Below are 25,705 nucleotides of genomic sequence, written 5' to 3'. Positions count from 1 at the left end.
GGTTTTTTTTTTTTTTGGGGGGGTGTGGTAAAAGGAAGAGAAAAAGAAAAAGTTTTGTTTATTTGATTTAGAAAACGTGTGTGTGTGTGCATTGGTAATTTTTTATTTAAAAATTTCATTTCGTTATTAAATAAAAAAATTATTATTATTATTATTATTGATGTTTATAAATTATTAGATTTGAATTTTTTTTTTTTTTTTTAATCGGGTGATGTAAAAAAGATATAAATCAAAATTTAAAAAAAAAAAAAAAACGAATTCAATATTTTAAATATGTCAATGAAAAAATAATTAATTATATATTAGTAACGTGTCGACGGATGTTGTATCCTAATAAATTATATTAATATTATTTACGATCAAAAAAATTTTGAATTCTTTGTGTTTTATAAATTATATCGGTTGATTTTATTATTATTATTATTATTATTTCTTCCCCCCCCAAAAAAAAAAAAAAATTAGGTTTTTTTTGTGTTTTTATACGTGTGTGTGTGTGTCGTGGTTTAAAACGTGTTTTATTATTAAATCACAATAATTCGTGTGACGTCATTACGACATTTATTAAAATTATATACATATATATATACATCACGTTCGTAATTCTTGGTTTTTTTTAAATTTGTCGTTATTATTATTATTATTAATATTAATCTTTTGAGTATTGAATAAATAAAACGTTTCAAACTTGAACTAAAACTACTTGAGATAAAAACTAATATGTTAATATGTAAAATTATTTTTTTTTTTACGTAATTTAGAAGATTAGGAGGTATACGATCATTGAAAATGTTATGAGAACAAAAAATTAAAAAAAAAAATTTGTAAATATTTATTTAGTACGCCCTAAACATTTTATATGATTCATTGCTTTAAAAAAAAAAAAAAATTAAAGTTTGAATTGTTGTTTTTTTTTTTGTTTTTGTTGTTGGCACGATTGCTTATTTCACCCTAGAAATTTTCCTCAGGGTTGATAATTGCCAAAAAAATTATTATTATATTAAAGGTTTAAGTGTTATTTGTATCGATCGATCCATCCATATGTACGTTTGTCAATTTACAAATGGATTGTGTGTGTGTAAAAATAATAATAAAAATAATAATAAAATTTTAACTTTGCCAAATTATTATTATTATTATTAATTTTTATTCATAATATCCTTTCGCACTGAATTTTCTATTGTCTTTTTTTTTTTTTATTTTACTAGTAAAAATCAATAGGAAAAAAATAATAATAATAAATATATTAAAAATGCATTATGTGAAAATCGTTTGTAAAACTACTACTTAACGTCATTAAAAATTTTCAATCGATTTTTTTTTTTTTTTTTTAACCGTCATTTTAATTTTTTATGTTCAGTTTACAGAATGAGTAATGATGAATGAGTTTTGGGAGAAAAAACTTGGGAGTCCCCGGTTTGTGGTTGCCCCAATGGTAGATGCAAGCGAATTAGCCTGGCGTTTGTTAAGCAGAAGACACGGTGCTCAATTATGTTACACTCCAATGTTTCACAGTCTTATATTTGCTAATAATGAAAGGTATAGAAAAGAAGGATTGGCTTCCGTGCCTGAAGATAGACCTTTAATTGTTCAATTTTGTGGTAATGAACCTGATTCTATTTTGAAAGCCGCACAGCTTGCGGAGCCTTATTGCGATGCCGTAGATATAAATTTGGGTTGTCCTCAAGCCATAGCGAAACGAGGACACTACGGTGCTTTTTTACAAGACGATTGGCCTTTGCTCAAAGAAATCGGTAAGTTGTTAAATATTTTTTCATTTTACTTTCACGTGAGATTTAAAAACAAAAAAAAAAAAAAACTTATCGATATCCTATTGCAGTCGGAACGTTAAAAAAATCACTCAAGATACCCGTGACTTGCAAAATAAGAGTTTTCGAAGATGTAAAGAAAACGGTAAAATATGCTAAAATGCTCGAGGAAGCGGGATGCCAATTGTTGACCGTTCACGGACGCACAAAAGAACAAAAAGGACCATTAACAGGCCTTGCAAATTGGGAACATATAAAAGCCGTGAGGGAAAACGTACGCATTCCTGTTTTAGCAAATGGTAACATTCAATGCGTTCAGGACATATTTAGATGTTTGGAAGTCACCAAGTGCAACGGTGTTATGTCCGCCGAAGGGAATCTCTATAATCCTGCCATATTCGAGGGTCGATATCCTCCATCTTGGGAAATGGCAACGGAATACTTAGATTTAGTTGAAAAATACCCGTGTCCCTTGTCGTACATCAGAGGACATTTATTTAAAATATTTCATCATATTTTGTGCGAACCCGATAATAAAGACGTGAGAGCAGAATTAGCCAACAAATCCACTTTGGAAGATTTTCGTAATGTGACTAAAATAATTAGGGAAAGGTATGAGCCGTTTCACGAAGGACTAGATGTATGGAAAAGAAATAGCGATAGTTACGATTTAGTTTTACCGCCTTGGCTGTGCAAACCCTATGAAAGACCCTCTCCCGAAGAACACATTAAAAAAATGACGGAATTACAAAACAAACAAAACGAAGCCAGGAAATTAGAGCGGGAAAACGGTGGGATATCGGCGAAAAGACCGAGAGCGGATTCAGAAAAAGAAAAGAGTAAAATGTCAAAGAAAAAACACAAAAAGTTATTAAGGTTTCCGGAAAAGGCAAACGGAGTTAAAAGAGTCATAGTTATTTGCTCTTCCAGTAAAACATGCCCCAATCCAATGGTAACTAAAAATATTAGATTTTAATTAGTCTTTTAAAAAATTTTTCACACAAAAATACTTAATGCAAATAATAATTTCTTTTTTTTTTAGGGTCTTAAATGTGCCTTCAGGCTGTGCAAAACTTGTTGTAAAGTTAAATGTTATGAAATACCAGCAGATTGTCAAGGTCATGGAATATTAATAAAAACTAAAAGAGAAAAGGCCAGGGAAAATAGTGAAAGTCAAAGAAAAGTCAAATCAAATGAAGTAGATGATAATTTTCCTCAAAATATTTCAGATGACAGATTTATAGAAGTGAATTAATTTTAATATTTTTTTTTTTTAATTTTAAATGAACAGTAAATATGAAATATTACAAATGAAACATTTATTTATTTCTCCTTTTGTTGTGCAGGGTAAAGTGATGGCTGTGATTTGTTATAGAAAATTTTTCATATTTTTGTAATGCATTTTATTATTTTATCATCATTATCAATATTATACCTCAAAAACGATGAATGAGAAATTTTATTAAAAAGTTAAAAATTCTATTTTTAATTATTGGCCATAAAATTAAAAATTTTACACTCAATATAATATGACAGTTAATTTACAGCTATTAATTTTTTTTTGTTAAACACTATGTATCAAACAGCAAACACATGATATGATAAGAAAATTATCAGTAAAATTAAAAAATACTTGCAGGCAGTGTATGAACATGTATGTGGCAAGTTGTGTTAATAATTATTCAATGTGGACAGAAGAATTTTCTAATTATGGAATATTGCCAGCAGATCAAAATCGAAGGTTCAAAAATTAACATTTCCTTGTAAAAAATTAAAACACAGAAAATTTTATTTTAAACCTAAATTGTCTATTTAATTCAGCATCATTACTCTTCTGCAATTTTCTATTTAAAAAAAAAGGGCAAAAACGTTGTAAGACAAGATTTGAATAAAGTAGTTCATGTTTACATACAAAAATATTAGAATTCTAAATTACAAGTTAAGACAATAAAGAAAATTTCAATGGACGTAATTTGTTTTTGATTTACTAAAAGAAATTTATTTTAAAAATTATCAGATGTTAAAGTAAAAGCTTTTTATCGCTCAATAAGTTTTTAGATACAAAGTATGAATAAATCGTTAAAAAATATTTTTTAACGTATATATACAAGCACTGATAACATAAATAAAAAGTATTTTAAATAAATCATTATCCGTGCATAACAATTTAAAAAACGACAACCAATTATTACAACCTGTCGTGTCATTAACAAATTTGATTTTTTTGTCGACATTCTTTGCGATTGTACGACTCAATACTTTTCTAAGCCATATTGAATTTTATGGGATGGTCATTTGTTGGGTGACCTGTGTAATGTTATTTTTGTTATTTTTTCTTATTTTGTAGTTTTTATTAAGTGTTAACTCATTGGGGAATGTCTAAAATAATTTATTTAGTTGTATTGTATTTTCATAAACTCTAATGAATAACCGTAAAACAGTAATTGTATCATTTCTTACGCGTTCACAGCCTGTTGGCATATCTGCCTAAAGGTCTTGAAGTTAAAGTGAATAGTACTTAAAAAAAATTTTTCAAATTTTAAAATTCAATCAAATAGTTGTACTTTAATATTCGAAGAAAATGAATTCATCAGATCACGGGTAACGTACAAATTACGATAATTATGATGAATAATATGAAAAAGAATAATTTATTTAAATACGTTTTGGTTGAAATGATCACAGGTGCTTCTTTATATGTAATAATAAATAAAACACCTGCTCCGTAAGATTTTTTTTTCATTGTTGTCTCGAAAATGACCACAGCGTCATTGTGATTACTCAACTATATCAATTATAATGATTTGTTTATTTAATTTCATTGTAAAATATCAAATATGTAATTGTATTATACTCCCAATTTAGGTTTAGAAAGCTGATTATAAATTATCAGTTGTAACTAATAAAAAAAAAATTTTTTTAATGTTTTTTTAATTTTAAATAATATTTTAGAATTGTATTAGATGATAATTTTTATAATAATTTATATTATTTAATTTACAAAGATTTGAATGTTAATTAAGTAATAAAAATTTCATATATTTAATTTTCTCGCTCTATCTTTTTTCGGTTACTTTTTTTTTTCATCGAGTTTACTAAATATTTTTATTAGTTATTAGGCTATTTTTATTAGTTTCTACCAAAATGTTCAAGTTTAAAATAATATTATGAGAATGTTTGGATGTTTTATGACACTCATAAGAAAATTTTTTCCATTTAACACTAAAATATTCCGAAATAAAAGTCTTTTGGTATTTTCGTAGTTTCCTAACTCTAAACTTCTATTTTTTAACATTAACAAATATTTAAGTTTTTTAAGCAATTTTTTTAACCAAAAAATTTCTATATACATTTTTTTTTTTTCTGATAGATTTAATCCAGCCTTTAATATGGCTACAATTAAACAAGTTATTAATGAAGCAGTTGAAAGAGTACGAATGCCAACTCCTATGAGATTAAGAGATCTTATTAGACAAATACGTGCTGCTAGAACAGCTGCCGAAGAACGATCTGTTATTAACAAAGAATGTGCTTACATTCGATCAACATTTAGAGAAGAAGACAGTATTTGGAGATGTAGAAATATTGCCAAATTGCTTTATATACATATGTTAGGGTATCCAGCTCATTTTGGACAATTGGAATGTCTTAAACTCATTGCTTCTCCTCGATTTACAGATAAAAGAATTGGGTATTTAGGTGCAATGTTGCTTTTAGACGAGAGGCAAGATGTTCATCTTCTCATAACAAATTGTTTAAAAAAGTAAGAATCATATATGTAAAACTAAAATCAACTAAGATAGTTAAAGTTTCTCCCAAAACAGTCTACTTAATTTTTTTTATTTTTTATTAGTGACTTAAATAGTTCAACTCAGTTTGTTGTTGGACTTGCATTATGCACATTAGGAGCCATTGCATCACCTGAAATGTCAAGAGATTTGGCTGCAGAGGTAGAAAGATTGATCAAATCTCCAAACACATATATAAAAAAGAAAGCAGCATTATGTGCTTATAGGTAAATTCCTAAAATAATGTAAATTGCTTTAAAATAAATTAAATTTAATGATACAAAGGATGAATGGTTAAATTTTAGGATCGTAAAAAAAGTTCCCGAATTAATGGAAATGTTTCTTCCCGCCACGAGATCTTTGTTATCGGAAAAAAATCACGGAGTATTGATAACGGGTGTCACGCTTGTCACGGAAATGTGCGAACATAGTCCAGACACTCTACAACATTTTAAAAAGGTATTTTATTTATTTTCTTATCATTCGAGTTTTGTAGTTTAATATTTAACACATATTGTGATTCCTGAGCACTCTTTTAATTCCCCTGGCAGATCATTCAAAAATATTGCTTTAATTAATTGTGTAAAAAAAAACTAAAAAAAAAAACTAAAAAAAAAAACTAACTAAAAAAAAAATGTAATATAACTTGTAATAAACTTTCGCCCTTTAAAAAAAGAAAAAAAAAATGGTATTTATAATTATTTAGAATATATATATACAAATTTTGATATTATAAAAAATAACCTTATTTTACTATATGCCATACTTAACTTACCAAGGACCTTGGTCATCAAGAGGTATGTCCTTTGTTAAATTTATTTAATATTTATTTAATTTATAAATTATATTTATTAATAATTATTTATAATGGCTTATAAGTTATCCTTACCGAAAGCATGTCTTTTTTTTTTTTGTTAAAAATAAGATCGCATGTTGTTAATTTGGTACATCTAATTGATTTAATTCTAATTTTGTATTTGGTTTATTTCATTACATTTAAAGATTTATAGGGTAATTTAAAACAGGGGGGGGAGGGGCACTCATTCAAAACTTTCATTTTATTTTGAAAAAATAAAATAAAATAAAATATTCCACAATAATGAAAATTTGATTTTTGTCATATTTTTACGGTTAGTTTATTTTTTTCGTTAGTATTTTCAAAAAGAAAGAAACTAACTGTTTTTCATTGAGCCTGTTCTGCATGCGACAAATTATTTTTATTTTTCTCACAATATTTGAAAATATATAAAAAAAAAAAAAAAAAAAAAATAGTTCATTTTATAATTCTATCCACAGATAGCCACCATTTCGGTGCTTTAAATATAATGAAATTTAAAAAAAAATCATTATTATTATTATTATTAGAATTTTACAAATGATAATTTAAACAATTATAGGCGTATCAACCGAAACAGGAATTTTAAAGTAAAGGTTTTTTTTGTTAGTTATTTTTTAATGGAAGTAAAAATTTTTTAATTTTTCAGATCGTACCAAATCTAGTCAGAATATTAAAAAATCTTATATTGGCTGGATATTCTCCGGAGCACGATGTCTCCGGCGTTAGTGATCCTTTTCTTCAAGTTAAAATCCTTCGCCTTCTTCGTATTTTGGGTAAAAACGATGCGGAAGCATCCGAAACAATGAACGATATATTGGCTCAAGTGGCTACCAATACGGAAACGAGCAAAAACGTAGGAAATACTATTTTATATGAAACTGTATTATCAATAATGGACATTAAATCCGAATCCGGTTTAAGAGTTCTCGCAATAAATATTTTGGGTCGTTTCCTTTTAAATAACGATAAAAATATTAGGTATAATGCTAATCTATGTTTCCAATTCGCTACCATTTTTACTTTTTCGTTCGTTTTCATTTGTAACTTTAATTTTGTAGGTACGTTGCCCTAAACACGCTACTTAAAACGGTTTATTTAGACACAAGTGCTGTTCAAAGACATCGATCTACCATATTGGAATGTTTGAAAGACCCGGACGTATCGATACGTAGGCGAGCCATGGAACTCAGTTTTGCTCTGATTAATAGTAACAATATACGAGCCATGGTTAAAGAGTTAATTACGTTTTTAGAAAGAGCCGAACCTGAATTTAAAGCTCAATGTTCCTCCAACATTGTTTTATCCGCGGAAAGATTTGCTCCCGACAAAAGGTGGCATTTAGATACTTTACTTAAAGTTCTCGTTGCCGTAAGTTTTATCTTTGATGTAATTTTTATATAAAAAAAATATATATTTAAAATTAACTTACCTTTTTGAAAAAAAAAAAAAAAAACAAATGTCAGGCGGGTAACTACGTGAGAGATGATGTCGTTTCTTGCACTATTCAATTGATTTCGGAGAGCACCGCTCATCAAACGTATATGGTGGGCCAATTGTGGCAGGCATTGGAAAGAGATACCGCAGACAGGCAACCTCTTACTCAGATAGCAACTTGGTGCATTGGAGAATACGGTGACTTATTGCTATACAGTCAACCTGGAGGAGATGAGGAAAAATCTATTAATGTAAGAAATAAAAAAAAAAATTATTATTATTACGACAGTTAAAAAAAAAAAGTTTAAACGTTTGTTAATTTTAAATTTTTGAAATTTTTCTTTTAGGTTACGGAAGATGATATTATCGACGTATATCAGAAACTTTTATGGTCTCAACAAAACACGGTAACGACGAAACAATACACTTTACTTTCACTTACAAAACTTAGCACAAGGTTTCAAAAAGCTACAGAGTGAGTAGTATACCGTTACATTAAAAGTCAGTTTTTCACATCCGAATGAATGAAATATTAAAAATTGAATTTATTTAAAATTTTTTTTCTTTTTTTTTTTTTCTCCCCTTCTCCCCTACTCCCCCAGTAAAATTAGGCAAATTATAGATACTTTTGGTTGCCATCTTAACGTTGAATTACAACAAAGAGGAGTTGAATTTTCACAATTATTTAAAAAATACGAGCACCTCCGTCCAGCGCTTTTAGAAAGAATGCCCCCCATGGAAGTTTCAAGACCCATTAACGATAATGGACCCCCGATAACTAATGGGGATGTCGAAGAAGAAGATCTTAGCAATAGCGGATTAGACGATCATTCTCCCGTTCAACATCAAGATTCGGTAAATGAATTTTGACAAAAATTTTTCCGTAAAAAAAAAAATTCTTTTTCTTTATGACTAATAAATAAATTTTCCCTCGTTTATGTTTCAGAACACTCTATTGGATTTACTTGGTGGTAGCGACGATGATGTTATAGAGCCATATAAACCAGAACCTACGAAGCACAATATAAGTAGTAATCAAGATCTTCTCGATCTTTTGGGTTAATATCATATTCATTATTTTAATCCTCGTGAATTCGATTGAATACGTTTTTTAAACCCCCCTCTCCTCCCCCCCCCTTGATTTTGATTTTTAGGAGGGTTAGACGTAAGCAATACGGAAAAAAGCTCACCGGTCACCGGTCAACCTAATTCGCAAGTCATTAATTATAATAATAATGTTATGCATATGAATTCGTCAAATATTTTAATGGACGGATTGTTTAACACGATTCCAAATCCGACGTTAACGGCTTACGATAAAAACGGTCTTAAAATTGTATTTAATTTAGAAAGACCAAATGATAGTCCGGATACAACCGTCGTATCAATGGTAGCAACAAATTCAACTTCATCAAATTTCACGGAATTTCTTTTTCAAGTAAGATAAACAAAAATTATTATTATTATTATTATTATTATTATTAAATAAAAAGAAAATGTTTTCATATTTTTTTAAAATTAAAAAAACTAATAATTTTTTTAGGCTGCAGTGCCGAAAACGTTACAGTTGCAAATGATGACACCATCGGGAACAACAATAGCTCCATTAGGACAACTAACTCAAGTTCTTAGGCTTATTAATCCAACAAAGGTAATTTAAAGCGGGGAGGCGGGCGGGGGAGGGGGGGGGAAAAAAAGGGAAAATTGAAAGTTCCACCGGTGGTTATTTAAAAAAAAAAAATTCTTACGTTTTTTTCAAACGACAGGTAGCTCTTCGTATGAGAATTCGAATATCTTACGTGAGCGAAGGAAACACAATACAAGATCAAACGGAAGTTAATAATTTTCCTGTTGAAAGTTGGCAATGACCGTCCTCCATTTCCGAGGCTAACAACCGCGGCTGCCTTACAAACGATGATAGTATTGAAATTAGTTGAAAATATTTCCGAAGAACCGATGGTTTGTTTGTTTGTTTTCATTCAGTGAAGCAAAAAAAAAAAAAAAAAAAAAAATTCCGTTGACTCGTTAATCAACAGTATACATACCGTCAATTTTCAGTAAATATTGAAAAAAAAAAAAAAAAAAAAAAGAAAAACTAATAATAATAATAATATAAACTTACCTTTTATTACTTTCCTTTGATTATTTTCCTTTTCCTTCCATTTTCCCCTCCGTGAATTCTTTTTCCTTTTTGGTGCTGATGTGTACACACAGTATTGTCGTTGGTATATGAGAGAGGTTGTTTTTATTTTATAAACATTGTAATTAAATAATAATATTAATAATAATAATAATAATAATAATAATAATAATATGTTCTCATATTTTTTATTTTAAAAATATATATAAAAAATGTTTTAGAAAAAATGAAAAGAAAAGAAAAGAAAAAAAAAAAAAATTATTTTAAATAAATGGACATATCAAATATGTTAAAAAATTATTAATTTAAACACATTTGTATAATAATTTTGATTAATGATAATAATAATGATAATAATAGGTGAGTGGGAGTGAAACACGATTATAAACGTATGATGATGATGATGATGATGATGATGATGATTTTATATAAATTAAATAAATAAATAAATAAAAAATGACCGAAAAATTTAATAAAATTTTGCCACTATCAATATAAATTCATTTACTGTGATATAAGGATGTATTCTCGTATAGTTATTGTTCTCATACTTTAATTATTTAAATGAAAAACTGTCATTAAATAAATAAATAATTAATCCCTATTAATAATATATATATATATATATATTTAATATTTTAAAAAAAAATTAATTTCTAACTAAAAAAAGAAAGAAAAATTAGGCAAAAATAAATAAATAATCTTTAATAAGCCTTTATTATAATTAATTATTTATTTATTGTAACGTTGAAAGGTTACAATTGGATTTATATGTAAAGTTGCCTTTCTTGTTGAAAATATTATTATTTTTTTTACGTTTAATCCATATTATTATTATTATTATTTTTTCTCAAGTCTTTTAAGTTTGTTAATTTAAAAAAAATAACATGCCTTAATTATTATTATTATTATTATTAAACGAACGACGGGTTACTTAAAACAAACCGACATTATTATTATTATTTTCTCTTAGTTTATAATAATTTGAGTTATGGACTTGAAGATTAATAAAACATTCCATAGATTTTTTTATTTTAAAGTCGTTTATGTATAATTTATTATATTCGTACTGATTGTACAATAATAATAATAATAATAATAATAATAATCAATTTTATTTTTAATCAAATGAGAATTTTTTTTTTTTTTTAAATGAAATAAGTTAAATTTAAATTTGATAGAAAGAGAGATAGAGAGAGTATTATTATTATCGACGGGAAATTTATTATTATCATTATTATTTTTTAAAATTTAAATCATTAATAAAAGTTTTCAATAAATAAATAAATAAAAACAGAGCTTTGATAAAATTATTAATTATTAAATTTTTTTTTTTTTTATTAGACTTATTGGGATTTGTGCTTTATATAAAAAATTTTGCTGGTTTTTCGGTATTTTCTTCATAATTTTAACTAATTATTATTATTATTATTATTATTATTGCATTTATTATGTAATTTATATTTTAATTGAATTTTATTTACTTTTATCATTATTATTATTTTTAAAAATATTTTCGAATCAGACTGTATTATATATATATATACATAAATTATTCATTATTATTATTTAAAACGAATTTTTTTTTTTTGTTTTTCTCTTCATTTTATGTTAAAAATTATTATTATTATTATTATTATTATTGGAAAATACTTAATAACAATCATCGTTCATCATCTGAAATAATAAATTATTTTGTCTACAATAAAAGTAGAAGTATATTAAAAAATTAAAAAAATTTAAAGTTTATATGTATTCGTATAATAATTTTTAAAACCTTTCTTTTCCTTTCCTTTAAAAAAAAAAAAAAAAAAAAAAGTCACGTGATAGTTATTAAATATTATTATTTAAAATTTTAAATTTATTTTAAAATTATCACGTGGTGTCGATACGTATATATATATTAAATTAAAAATTTATTTAAATTTGAAAAAGAAAAAAAAAATTATTATTTTGCCACCCTTAAGGTTTTAAATAATAATATATACCCGAAAAAATTATTATTATTATTATTATTATTATTATTTAATGATGAAAGAAAGCATTATTATTAAATTAATTATTATTTTGATTAATTTACATAAAATAAATTAATAGAAATTTTTTTTAAAAAAATTCTTATAATTAAATTATTTTTCGAGAATAGATGATATTGATTGGTCACACTATAGAAAAATTTCATGAAATAATAATTATATTTAAAGTAATTTTTTTTTTTTTTTTTTTTGGTAATAAATGAGCCTACATATCATTTTTTCTTTTTATGTGATTAAACAATCTATCTTTGATCATTTGTGCCATCAAACCGTGTATTATTTCTATTGTCGTCTTACAACTATCTTTTGTAGCTTTCATTAATTTATCTTCAGTTCTTTTATCGAGTGGATCCGAACAACCTAGTGTAAAACCAGATCTACCAACTGCTGCTTCAGATTGTTCCAATTTGTCAGACAAGTCAAATATTTGGCATGTTGTATAATCTGCATTTGTCAAAAGACTCGAAGAACTTAACGTGTTAACCTACGTAATTATACATTTGGTAAAATTTATTGTTATACTAGTCCTTATTAATAAAATAATATTTTAATGAAAATTAACTTCATTTTACTCTCACCCAATATTTATTCCAAAGAGAATCCAACAATCGTCTATCTAATGATGATTTAAAATATGTAACATCAAGTGAATAATATTGTTTGCAATGAACGCCAAAATCTTCTATTTTGTTTAATGGAATTGTTTGATATTCAGATGGTTCTTCATTTGCCGGTTTATAACCCTAAACAATATTGTTTGCAAAGAAATATTTATAAAAAAAGTTTTAATTTTTAATAAAAATAAATAACTCAATAAAATTATACCTTTGGATAAGTTCGAAAAGCACCTAAACATACTTTTCCCGCTGATATTGTTCTAACTGGGTCTATGACAATTGCTACAAAAGGCTCTTGAAAATTTTGATTTAACATTTGAGTAGAAACATCTATTCCAGAAAGCCAACAACCATAACCTGGATGACTGTGATACCATCCTATTGCATTTTCTAGTCTTCCAACCTAAAGTTAAATACTTGGTAACTTAATCGGAGACACCTCAATAACGAATACAATTTTTTTTTTTATTTACAACTTACGACTTTAGCAGCTTCTATATAAGCAGTCATATACTCATAAGCTTGCGCCTGAGCATTGACTCTAGTTTCAGTTCCTTCGACTGGAAGTGCAAAAGAATCCATTACTATCATAGTATTGGCATCAACTTTACCTAAGAGTAAACCCATAACTTCCAATGTTCCTCCTGATCTAGCATGCATTACCATTTTTAATAATGCCAAAGCTGAGATTTTAATGTCTTTAAAAAAATGAGGACTGAAAAATATTTTAATGTATAATATTTACTTAAATTTTAATAACAATAATAATTTTTTAATTCACTCACTCCTTGTCCCACGGTTTAGCGGCTAAAATATCTTGCTGTTGTTTTTTATCATATCGATAAATTTCATCAATGGGACTTATCGTTTCTATATTATTAGCAAATTCCCACGTTTTTTGGGCAATAGAACATTGAGAATCACTTGTACTGGGCCCAGACATTTTGCTTTGATAATCTTGAAGGGTGACAAAATAAACTTTTCATAAAATAAAAATATTTGCCGTACTCAATTTTTTTTTTTTTTTTTTTTTTACCTACATAAAAACTACAAACTTATTAACTGTGATATTTCTTTAAAAAGTCATAAACAATAATAAAATATAAAATTAATTATTAATATACAGGTAAATATAAATAAAAACGACAATTACTTACCGTCTGACTTCAAGTGTAAGCTATTACCTAATGACACGATGAAATAAATATCCGCCATATTTAAAAATCCGCCATGTTTAAAAATCCGCCATATTTAAAAATCAGAATACGTTTTAGCGCGCCATTTTAAAATTCTGCAATGTAAACAAAAAATATTGTGACCTTTAATTAAAACCAAAATATTTTTTTTTTTATTTTTAAATAAATAATTGCAAACATAATGATTATTAATCTAATAAAAAATGCAAAGTTGTATTGAAAACTGATACGGCAAGTAACTAAATTTAATAAATTTCCATATGAGGAAAAATTTTTAAGTAAATAAAAAAAAAACACAAATCAATGAAAGCTAATTAATGATTTCATTATTTTAAATTAATAAAATTTATAATAATTTTATTGAAAAAATAAATATGTATATATATATAAATCGTTAATTTTTTACAAATAAATAAAGAAAAATTTAAATCGAAAATTATAAATATATAAAAATAATTATTAAATTATTTTGAAATAATTTTACAAAATTTACAATTGGGTTCTCCATTTTTTTTTTTTTTTTTTTGTTAAAATATTATGAAATAATAAAGTATTTTAAGATTAAATGATCTTAACATTAATTAATTAATTAATTAAGTAATATAATGATAATTAAACACACACACACACAAAAAAAAAAAAAAGAAAATTAATATTAGTAATTTTATTAAAATAAATAAAATAAATAATAATAATAAAATTAAATTTTAATACTTTGGTAAGTTAATTTTATAAACTGTGATTAAAAATGTGTCCAAATTCATTATTATTATTATTATTATAATATAGAAAAAAATTAAAAAGTTTGTATTACAGTCTTTTAAATAACGAACGAAACGAAAAAATGTTAAACATACTGACTAAATTCCATATCAAGACTTCATAAAAATATTATTTCATTGAAAAAAAAAAAAAAAACAAAAAAGTAAAATTCCATTAAAACAAAAGCGTGTTAGATCGAATTAGGAGCGATTTAGTAAAAAATAAAAATTTACTGAAAGAAATGTTAAAAAATATGCGCAAGTTTGATAAAGCGATAGAGGAAGGCTTTGAAATTTTTTTAATGAAGGAAAAAACCGGACATTTATATCATTCTGGTGGCTTTTTATGTAAACCCCAACCGTGAAAGCATTTGGTAAATCTTTTTGTTTCTTTATTTTTCAATGTTAAAAATAATTTCCTAGGTTTTTCCGGTTGCTTGGCTCTCATATGCTGAATATAAACCTGAAAAAAATAAAAAAAATAAACATTTAAGATAAACGAAAAAATATTCATTTAATACAAAATACATTTAAACAAGAACTTACTTGAGCTGATTTATACGCTAATTTTATTTCGACTTCACTGCATTTAGCTCCGAGCCACAAAAAAACTTGTTCTCCGTTGTCCAAAATCATTATATCATCATCGGCAAGGTCGTCTTGACAAAAATCTGTGCATTTTTCGGAAACCGTAAAATAACCCTTTTCGTTCGAACATCGGAACAATCTCGTGTATTCCATAAAATCCGCATTTGTTTCATATTGTTTTTTTCCTCCTAATGCGACCCAAAAGAAATTCTCTGGTTCTTCACCTTCGTTTATGTACTGACAACTACTCCATGGACTGTTAAATTTTTCTTCTGCTATTTCTTCAATGAGATGTACATCTTCCGGGCTCGCTTTGGAACCGATCCATACGTAGACGATGCCAGCGTCGGGATTATCTTCTTGATTAAACGGCACTTTTAAAATGTAGCTAAAAAAAAATAAATTTGATTAAAACCGGTGAAATGTAGTTTCGAATTATTTTGAGGCAAACAAATATTTACCAAAATGCTGAATTAAGAAATGAGGCGTCGGGTTTGATTTGTATAAGTCTCGTACACAAAGCAGAGCCGTTTGATCGCAAATGATAAAATTCAACTGGATTTTGATCCGTCTTCTCTTTTCTTTTTCCTTGATGAATTATAAAATGCTTCTTGAAATGAGCCATAAATTTCAAATTTTCCTGTTGCTGATGAGTTCTCACAACCTCTAACTTATCACCAAATAAAGCTTTAAATTTTTTTTGCAAACTAAATGTAAAAGTCAACCATCCCATATTAGATGCCTCCCTTCCCTGCCAAAAGTAAACAACGCATTGAAAATCATCATCCGTGGTTAAATCTTCATCGGGACTTTCCGGGGGAACCCAGTAGCGACAGAGAAAAACATAACAATCTTTGCTGTAAAATTGTCCCAATTCTTCTTCGGGTAGTTTTTGAAATTTTTTACCCTCCAACACGAATGGTTCCATAACTTCTAAATCTTCATTCCATTCTTCCATTAATTGTTGGGCTTCAGAAGGAGGCATTGCAGGTTGTCTGGGCGTAAATAAAGCTGCTAAATCTGCTTTGGTTTCTTGATTTTTCGCCCACTTGGCCAAATCGGCACCCGTTTTCCGTACAGAACTAGCCGTTCTTGTAAAATCTACCGCAATAACTTCATTCCAACCTATGAACTTGAGTTTAAAAACTTGTGATTCGGTTCCCTCTTGCAATCTTGTTACCATTGCATGAGAAGGCCTGGCCATCATGGAATACAGTTCTTGACAAAGCTTAACCGCAGCTGCTCGAACAAGACGAGTTGATTTTTTACCAAACCAAACAAATACATCAGACCAACAATCAAGTATGTACACGTGTTTGCTGTTTAAAAGTGTGTGGACTAGTTTTTGGCCCGGAACTTCTACTTGTGGCAGTTCCAAATAACCCATTCCCAGGAGAACTTGATAGAGTCGTGGAACGAATGGAACATAATTAATATCGACATGTTCCTGTGAATAAAAAAAAAATCAAATTTACTTTCACAAAATGACGAATATATCAAAATTAGAGAGAGAGAGAGAGAGAAAAAAAAAGGAAAACTATATACCGCAGGTGGTTCTAAAGGTTGTTTTCCTTCTGCGCAACCCAACAATGTCCAAAATTCTTCACTTTCTTCTTCGGAATTTTCTTGAATGATTTCAGCTTTGTTCTTCCTTTCGTTTTTATTAATTTTTTCAGCTAATAATCTAGCTTTAGATTTCATTGTATTTTTTGCTTTTTTACCATACCACAAGTAAATACTCAAGCCGTTGTCCAAAATAAAAACAAATCGGGGATCTAGTGACGTATAACTAACTTCAACTGGCTCCAAATGAACAGAATTTCCGGTGGGTATAACTCTGTAGAATCTAGTTACGTACTGCATATCCTCAACCGTAAAAAAACCACTACAAGTTCTTCCACCTTCAATATATGTGATGTCTGAATCAAACAGCCCGAGAAATTCTTCAGATTCGTCTCCTTGCTCTTCCCTTATTGTCCTACATTGAGCTCCCAGAAAATTTCTCAAATTGACAGCATGTATTGCTGCACACGCTCTTTTATCAAGACTAGCTTTTTCTCCGATCCAAAAGTAAATTTTCCAATCCAAAGCTGGAAATTCGTTGACAAACGTCTTGAGCACAACGTAGCAATCACCTTCGTAAAATTTACCATGAGCAACTTCATCGATACGATTAGGTAAAAAATTTTCTATTTCCCAAATGGTGAGTCCTGGGATTTGACCATCTTCTTCATCGAATATTTCTGAATAATCCAAGGATGGCTTTTCCAATGCTTCATCCCACCTTTTTGCTTTTATAGATTCTGCTTTGACTTCTTCTAATGATTTTTGTTTGTTGCGAGCAATGTCTTTCATTCCTTTTAAAATTTTAGCCTGATCTTGATCTGCTTCTTCTTGATCTCTTCTTCCTCGTCTTAAACGCAATTTCCGAGCAATAGGATCTTTAATGGCATTTGCTGATGATACTGGAGTAGGTACGCTAGCTCCTGCTAAGCGAAGTTGATTTTGTAAAGAGAAATCTATATTGTAAAATTCTACTCCAGAACCTTTTTGAGTTTCAAACGGCTTTGGCGGCATTACTAAATCTGGATTATCTCTTAAATCTAAGTTTTCAAGGTCACTTAAGAGGTGAATAGCATCAGGCAACGTAATCAGTCTATTTGAATTTAAAATTAATTTTTTTAAAGAACCACAACGACAAAGTCCCTCTGGAATCATTTCGATGTGATTATTCGATGCAGAAAAAATTTCAAGAGAGCCTAATTTTCCAATACCGGATGGAATCCCTTCAAAATCTAATTCGTTGTCATTAACGTAAAGGTGTTTTAAGGTAGAAATTTTGCAAATGGATGCTGGTAAAGCCGTTAATTGATTTCTACACAAATTCAACGTTTTTAATTTTTGTAGATTTTCTGAAAAAAAAAAAAAAAAAAATTAATAAAAATGAAAATTTCATATTTAAATTTAGATAAATAAAATAATCAAACTTCATAAGTTAAATTTCTGCTGCCATTGAAATATGAACTTTCATGTCTTAAAATTTAATCGAAATAATTGTTTGACAATTTTTGTAAATGTAACAAACTGCAATGTACACTATTCGAAATTGAAAGATTGTAATTATATAAAAATTTGGTTTAACTTTAATTAGAAATCTTATTCAACTAATTTTTTTTCTACATAAAAAAAAAAAATGTATAATAATAACACTTACCTACAGCTGAAGATAGTTCTGTAATTTGATTATCACTTAAGTTTAACCTTTTTAAATTAATTAGTGAATATACTGCTTCAGGAATTTTAGGCAAATCATTTTGGGATAAATCTAAATCAGATAAATTTGTTAAACTGTCTAAATTGCTTGGAATATTTCCCAATGTTCTTTGTGTATTTCTCATGTGTAAAGTTTCTAAATTCATTAACGATGGAAGTTGTCGAAGTTGAAACAAGCCCAAGGGATTATTATTTAAAATTAATGTTTCTAAATTGGCTAATCTTCTTGTTTGAGGAGGAAGTGTTTCTAGTTTGTTATAGCTTAAATCTAAGAATAATAAATCTGTTATGTTTATGAAAAGTTGACTAGGAATTGTTTCAATGCTAAAAAAATAATAAAAATGCGAATATAAATAAAAAACGTGAAAAAGTGTTGTGTAATTTTACACGATCTATTATTACTCACTGATTATGACTAATATTTAAAACTAGTAGCCCTCTGGCTTTTTCTAATCCTGGAGGAATTTCTTTTAGATTATTATGACTTAAATCCAAAGTTGTCAACTCTTCTATTTTAAATAAATCTGCTGGAAGACCAGACGTTTTCAACTTGTTATGCCTCACATTTAATGTTCTTAAACAATTTAACTCTGTAAGTTCTCCATATAGATTTTCCAAACTGTTTCTCGTCAAAGATAGATGCTCCTTAAAATTAAAAAAAATTAAATTGTAAAATTTGTAACAAAATTTGCTACTTAATATTTTACAATTAAAACTTACCAATTTTACTAGTCTACCCATTTCCTCAGGGATTTCACTGAGATTTGTTCGATCTAATTTTAACCATTGTACCCCAGTCATAAGACCAACAGTTTCAGGGAACTGGCCATCCTAAAAAAAAAACATTTTTTTAAAATTATATAGTAAATAAAATTTTTTAAATTAAATGAAAAATGTTTAAATTAGAAAACAGAAACAAGAATTGTGTGAAATATAAAACATTTACATTATAAAAAAAAAAATTTTATTCATAATATTATATTACATGCTATGAAAAAAATAAATAGAAAAAATATATTGAAAGTAAAACTTAATTTGTTGCTCGAGTAAAGTTAACATTATAACAAGACATATTATAAATTAAATAGACGATAATAACGAAAATATCGATAAAACTCACGCTGAAATCGTTACGTGTGAAATCAATTCCTCGAACAAACGGTAAAACTCCAGTATTTGACATTTTGTAAACTTTTAACGATTTACATAAAATTAATATTTAAAAACAAAAAAAAAAAACAAAAAAAACAAAAAAAACAATGAAGTAAATTTTTATTTTTCTTTCCTTCTAAGTAATTTCATGTCGGAATAATTATAAAAACTTAAACACAAATATTATTTCATAATAAATAAATTAAACGAAAATAAACTGTACGGGGAAACCATAGAGGGTTTAAAAAACGAAAATGGGAAATCGTATTACGACTCTAAGTTAATTTTAAATTAACGTCTGTGGTTAAATGGGTCCGATAACTTAACCTGGAACATGCGCAACTTTAATCAGTCAGCAACGTTCCGTCGAGGGAAAATTTTAAATTAGTAAAATACTTGCTGAACTGGTAAGCGAGTTAACACTTATTGATTAAACCATGTACTGTAGTAAATATATTTATATTTATTTCACGTTTCGTTTTATAAAATAAATTACTTTTTTTTTCTTATTAAATTGAACAAGAAAGATTTTAACAATTGATTTTTTATTACAATTGTAAAAATTCACATTGTAACAATAAAATTATTGAAAAATGATATTGATTAACGTCTACATATTTTAAATCGTTGTTTGCTTTATATATGAAAACAAAATAAATTTAAAAAAAATATAAATTATTTTTAATATTACATTTAAAGATTACGATGTTACTCGTTTTTTTGTTAAATGTTAATAAAATTATTTCGTTTCCCCTCCCCCCCCCTAATTTAATTAAACTCGGTAACAAATTTTATCAAATATAGTTTTAATAAAATTCAGAGAATTTTTTTCTTTCTTTCGTGTATTAAATTTTATTTAAATAGAAAAAAAAAAAAGGGAATTATTCATTACTTCAATTGATATTTATATTTTATAATTAACCTGTTTAAAAAAAAAAAAAAAAATTGTTTTTTAGATGCCGGTTGTAATGACGGAACGTTATTACATTGGAATTGACGTTGGTACAGGAAGCGTGAGAGCAGCTTTGGTTCGTCCTAATGGTGATATTTTACAAACGGCAACTTCTTCAATAAAAACATGGAATCCTCAACAAGATTATTACGAACAATCTTCCGAAGATATTTGGAAAAGTTGCATTCAAGTCGTTAAGGTTGTAAAAACAACAAATCTCAAGTTTATCTAAAAAAGCAAAAAAAAAAAAAACAATTAAAATTCAATTTAAAAAAAAAAAAAAAAAAAAATTACAGATAAATGTTGAAACATTTTGACAATACTTACAAAAAAAATATAAATCTTTTGACCTTTATTCCATTTAAAAATGTTATCTGTTTTGATTGGTTTCAACAATGTTTATAACTATTTTTTTTTTTTTTTTAAACAAAAAATTATTATTATTATGTAAAATATTTTCAGGCAGTTACAAAGTCTATTGACCCTTCTTTAATTAAAGGAATCGGGTTCGATGCAACTTGTTCTTTAGTTTGTATTGGAAACGATAATAAACCACTGACGGTGAGCCCCACAGGTAAATTAACAATTTGGATGATGCGTCTCGATTATTAAATTAAAAATAATCCTGTTATCAATTTTAACAATTCATTGTAAAAAAAAAAAAAAAAAAAAAATTTTTTTTAACTCGATCACTATCTATTATCGTAACAGGTGCCAACGAACAAAATATAATTTTATGGATGGATCACAGAGCAAAATCCGAAGCAGAATTTATAAACAAACATAAATTGGAAGTATTAAAATATGTCGGTGGAAAAATATCACCCGAAATGCAAACACCTAAATTAATGTGGCTGAAAAAAAATCTTAAATCCACTTGGACACAATCGAAATATTTTTTTGATCTTGTTGATTTTTTAACTTGGAAAGCAACAGGCGATCATTCTAGGTATCTCCTGAAGATTGAACTACGCCAGCAGGTGTGGGCCTCCTTATTGTGAAAAAAAAAAAAAAAAAAAAAATTATTAACATTCATTCTCGAAGTGTACATTAAAAAAATAAATTATAAAATCTATTCTATCTTTTGCAATGCAAAATTTTTAATTCTAAACTTAATAGTTAAAAAATAAATTTTCTTTTTAGGTCATTGTGTACGGTGGTTTGTAAGTGGACTTACATTGCAGATGAAAATGAAAGGAAAGGTTGGGATAAAAATTATTTTTCATTGATTGGCCTGGAAGATTTATTAAATGATGAAGCCATTAAAATAGGTACGGTTTTGTAAATCACGTGATTGGATTTTAATTTCACCTAGAAATACTAATTTTGTTGTCGTTGTAAAATTTAAATGTTTAAATTATGCAACAATTTTGTTTTCATAGGTTTTTATAATAACAAAAAGTAAAAGTGTTTTCTTTTGTTAAAAAAAAATATTTTTAGGAAAACACGTTAAAAATCCGGGAGAAACTTGCGGATTCGGTTTAAATACACTGGCTGCTAAAGATTTTGGACTCATACCTGGAACTTGCGTGGCAGCTGGCCTCATAGATGCACATGCTGGTGGATTAGGATTACTAACAGCAGTAGCTCCAGGAATATCTTCTTCCTTTGAAACAAAACTCGGTAATTGATTAAAAATTCGTCTTCAAAAAAAAAAAAAAGTAAAAATTTTAAAGTTTTTAAATGTTACGCTTAGGTTTAATTTGTGGAACTTCAACGTGCCACATGGCATTAAATCGATTCCCGAAAATGATTCCCGGCGTTTGGGGCCCATACTTCAGTGCAATGATTCCAAATATTTATTTAAACGAAGCCGGTCAAAGTGCGACAGGAAAATTGATTGATTTTTTAATAAAAAGTCATCCGGCATTTCCATCAATACAAGAAAACAATATAAATGAAAACACGTAAGATTTTAATTTAGTGAAAAAGGGGAAAAAGAAAATTCGTCGTATACAAAAAATGTCAAATTTCAGGGAAATCTACGATTATTTAAATAAATTACTCAGTGAGATGGCTGTTGCAAAAAAACTTCCATCTCTGTCTAGACTAACAACCAAGGTTCACGTTTGGCCTGATTTTCATGGTAATCGTTCACCGATTGCGGATCCTTCTATTTTAGGAATGGTACTTAAAATTTATTAACTAACTCACTGGGAAAGTTTGATAAAAAATTTTTGTTTAAATAAATTTTTTTTTTTTTTTGTTTTAGATGTCAGGGCTTAGTTTATCTACTGATAAGGAAGATCTTGCTGTAAAATATTTGGCTACAATACAAGCACTGGCTGTGAGATTTTTGTTTTTTTTTTTTTTTTTTTTTTTTTTTTTTTAAATTACAACACAAGTAATAAATAAAATTTTTTAAAATTTTTACAGTATGGTACAAAACTAATCCTAGAAACCTTTCATTCTCACGGGTACGATAAATTTTCAACGATTTCAATGTGCGGTGGCCTCAGTAAAAATGAACTTTTTGCTCAAACTCACGCTGATGTTATCGGTTTACCGGTTTTATTACCAAAATCCCAAGAACCGGTACTTTTAGGTGCAGCAATGTTGGGTGCCGTGGCAGCAGAAGAATGGAAAGGAGTGCAACAAGCTATTAATAACATGACGGGATCATCTTACGTGTATCAACCATCCAAATTAGACGAACAGTAAGCAATGCTTATTATTACAACCAAGAGGAAACAAAGAATTTTTTTTTTAACTTTTAATTTAATAAAAAATTTTCTTCTTTTTCTTTTTAAGGTTTCATTTGAAAAAATATAAAGTCTTTTTAAAAATGGTACAAGATCAAAAATCTTATGACGCACTAATGGAAGATGACACGAAACTTTAAATTTTTTTCTTATTATTTTAAAACTTTTTTTATCATGTAAGAGAAAACAAATTTAAAAAAAAAAAAAAAAAAAAAACACATACACACATATCGTGTAGAATCATGTAGACTGACTACTACTACTATTAATAATAATAATAATAATAATTTCTATTATAGTAAACAATAAACGACATTTTGTAAACAATGTTTATCATCAGATTACATTATTTTTTTAAATAAATTTTTTATGCATAATTTTTTTTTTTTTTTTTTCTAATTGTTTAGTACATTAACTTAAATTGTTTTAAAAATAATAATAATTACTTCCGGTAATATTATACTTTACCAAACGGTAAATTTTTCAAAAGTTTTACAAATAACTTCGTTCTAAAACAAAAAAAAAAGACGTTCACGTGTAAAGTGATATGGATAAAAAAATAATTTTAGTAAAACATAAAAAAAAATTACTTACGTTAAAACAATAAGAAATGAATTCATCCAATGTTATAATTCCATCAGAATTCAAATCTAATTTCTATTTGGAAAAATATTAATTTTTATAATTATTTAAAAGGTTCAGATGAAAAAAAAATTATTATTATTATTGATTTTAATTACCTTAAAAACTAAATTTGTATGTTCTTTCGATAATTCTTCGTTTGGACTCAATAAATTATGAATGGCTTGAATGATTGTCGACATTTCTTGTTTGCTTATTTTACCATCGCCATCGATATCGTATAATCTACTGAAAAAAATATCAATTAAATATTATTTGATATTTAAAAAAAAAAGAAAATTCTCATAGTTTTACCGAAATATCCATTGAAGTTTTTCTTTAAGGCCGCCATTTAATACGTAAGCTAAATTAGTAACTAAATTACTAAAAGTTATGCAACCATTTTCTTTTTCATCGAACGTTTTAAATATATATTTTGCGTACGCGTTTCCATCTCCTAAAAAAAAAAAAAAAGAGAGATTATTATAATAAATTTTATAAAATATAATAATAATAATAATATCAATTTAAATAATTAACGAACCGCCAAGCGGAAATAATTGACAATAAATATTTTTAAATGTTGATTCGTCAATGGCACCATTCGGACAAACTCCTTTAAATGCTCTATAAAGTGTTCTTAATTGTTGTTTTTCCAAACCCGTTTGTTGGGAAAGTATTTCTAATTTTTCCGGGATGTATCTATACGATGGAAAATTATTATCGTCATCATCGATTAATTTATCAAAATCTACATACTGTGGTGAATCTGTGGAAACGAAATTGAATGTAACAATTATTTAAAAAAAGCGGAAACAAACGGAAAAACGGAAACGGAAACAAACGGAAAAACAAAACCGGAAACAATTACCTGATTTATTATTTTCTTTATAATTTTTTTGAAAATTATTTTTAAACGACGTTAATAATTTCGATTTTATTCTCGAATCTTTTTCTTTCGTTTTTTCAAAAGATATCGAAACGTTTTGTTTTGTTTTTTTATCATTCATTTTTCTAAAAAAATATATATCTGAAAAATAAATAAATAAATTAATTAATTAATTTATGTCAAATCAACAATCGATATTTTAACTTTCGATATATCGTTTTAAAAAGAAAAAAAAATCAATATAAATATTATTGATGAGTTTACAAACGTGTCTTTCATAAAAATATATATAAAAAAAAAAAAAAAAGAAAAAAGAAACTACTTAAACATTTTGTAACTTTTATCAACTTATAAAAAAACCTTTTAAAATTCTTTATTATTTCATAAAAAGAAATTTTTTTTTAAGAAATTAATTTATAATATTTCTAAATCACATTTTCATAATTTTTTTTTTTAAACAAATAAATAAATCGTTAAAAATCTTCCATTATTATTATTATTTCAAACGAATTTGTTTTAATTTTAAAAACAATTAAAAAACAAAATTGATTTTTACATAAAATATTAAATTTATACAAATGAAAAATCATGAAAAATCACACTCTTCTTGTATTTATATATGTATAAAATTAGAAAAAACATTTTTGAATTTAAACTAAAAAAAAAACCCAGAAACTTTATTTTAAATTAAGAAAACCAATAAAAGAAGCAGAAGAAAATTTTTTTTTATTTAACCGTAAATCCTTCGTAACATTGAAATTTAACAGAAATACATAAAAATAAATAAAATAAAATCAGCTGGTTTCGTTTACATTTAAAATGTTTTTATCACAACATTTACTTGTTTTTTTTTTATGTTTATTTAAAATCTCTGAATGAATATATTTGTTTGTTTAAACAAACGATGGATACATACAAACAACTTTAACAAACAACAAAAACGAAAAAAAAA

At 26.7% G+C, this 25,705-nt stretch overlaps 6 protein-coding genes across 6 annotated transcripts; 3 read left to right on the top strand and 3 right to left on the bottom strand.

The window, feature by feature from the left end:
* Nucleotides 1-1,375: 1,375 nt before the first annotated feature.
* Nucleotides 1,376-3,520, top strand: Phum_PHUM016440 (tRNA-dihydrouridine synthase, putative; the record flags this gene model as incomplete). The annotated part of the gene is made up of 5 exons (XM_002422769.1): nt 1,376-1,751; nt 1,838-2,718; nt 2,809-3,012; nt 3,113-3,159; nt 3,406-3,520. 5 exons carry the CDS (start codon nt 1,376-1,378, stop codon nt 3,518-3,520), a joined length of 1,623 nt encoding a protein of 540 aa, XP_002422814.1.
* A 1,635-nt stretch (nt 3,521-5,155) lies between these two features.
* On the top strand, nt 5,156-9,694 carry Phum_PHUM016430 (uncharacterized protein; the record flags this gene model as incomplete). Its single annotated transcript, XM_002422768.1, has 12 exons — nt 5,156-5,529; nt 5,632-5,781; nt 5,860-6,013; nt 7,039-7,370; nt 7,451-7,760; nt 7,856-8,077; nt 8,174-8,301; nt 8,429-8,681; nt 8,773-8,884; nt 8,981-9,264; nt 9,394-9,477; nt 9,593-9,694. The coding sequence occupies 12 exons, from the start codon at nt 5,156-5,158 to the stop codon at nt 9,692-9,694; spliced, it is 2,505 nt and encodes an 834-aa protein (XP_002422813.1).
* Nucleotides 9,695-12,207: 2,513 nt separating this feature from the next.
* Phum_PHUM016420 (COP9 signalosome complex subunit, putative) lies at nt 12,208-13,562 on the bottom strand (the record flags this gene model as incomplete). The annotated part of the gene is made up of 5 exons (XM_002422767.1): nt 12,208-12,486; nt 12,581-12,745; nt 12,861-13,022; nt 13,100-13,334; nt 13,405-13,562. The coding sequence occupies 5 exons, from the start codon at nt 13,560-13,562 to the stop codon at nt 12,208-12,210; spliced, it is 999 nt and encodes a 332-aa protein (XP_002422812.1).
* A 1,342-nt stretch (nt 13,563-14,904) lies between these two features.
* Phum_PHUM016410 (flightless-I, putative) lies at nt 14,905-19,620 on the bottom strand (the record flags this gene model as incomplete). Its single annotated transcript, XM_002422766.1, has 8 exons — nt 14,905-15,039; nt 15,123-15,552; nt 15,626-16,611; nt 16,710-18,076; nt 18,379-18,761; nt 18,844-19,082; nt 19,158-19,268; nt 19,558-19,620. 8 exons carry the CDS (start codon nt 19,618-19,620, stop codon nt 14,905-14,907), a joined length of 3,714 nt encoding a protein of 1,237 aa, XP_002422811.1.
* A 925-nt stretch (nt 19,621-20,545) lies between these two features.
* Nucleotides 20,546-23,383, top strand: Phum_PHUM016400 (Ribulokinase, putative; the record flags this gene model as incomplete). Its single annotated transcript, XM_002422765.1, has 10 exons — nt 20,546-20,740; nt 21,004-21,115; nt 21,253-21,490; nt 21,685-21,812; nt 21,982-22,164; nt 22,238-22,448; nt 22,518-22,668; nt 22,754-22,828; nt 22,918-23,198; nt 23,293-23,383. 10 exons carry the CDS (start codon nt 20,546-20,548, stop codon nt 23,381-23,383), a joined length of 1,665 nt encoding a protein of 554 aa, XP_002422810.1.
* A 391-nt stretch (nt 23,384-23,774) lies between these two features.
* Phum_PHUM016390 (Kv channel-interacting protein, putative) lies at nt 23,775-24,874 on the bottom strand (the record flags this gene model as incomplete). The annotated part of the gene is made up of 5 exons (XM_002422764.1): nt 23,775-23,900; nt 23,993-24,110; nt 24,180-24,318; nt 24,409-24,566; nt 24,786-24,874. 5 exons carry the CDS (start codon nt 24,872-24,874, stop codon nt 23,775-23,777), a joined length of 630 nt encoding a protein of 209 aa, XP_002422809.1.
* Between the last annotated feature and the right edge of the window lie 831 nt (nt 24,875-25,705).

Source organism: Pediculus humanus, genomic scaffold (assembly GCF_000006295.1).
Source record: "Pediculus humanus corporis 1103172107371 genomic scaffold, whole genome shotgun sequence".
NCBI lineage: Eukaryota > Metazoa > Arthropoda > Insecta > Psocodea > Pediculidae > Pediculus > Pediculus humanus.
Note: the sequence above shows the minus strand (reverse complement) of the source record. Positions and strands in the feature narration are given on the sequence as shown.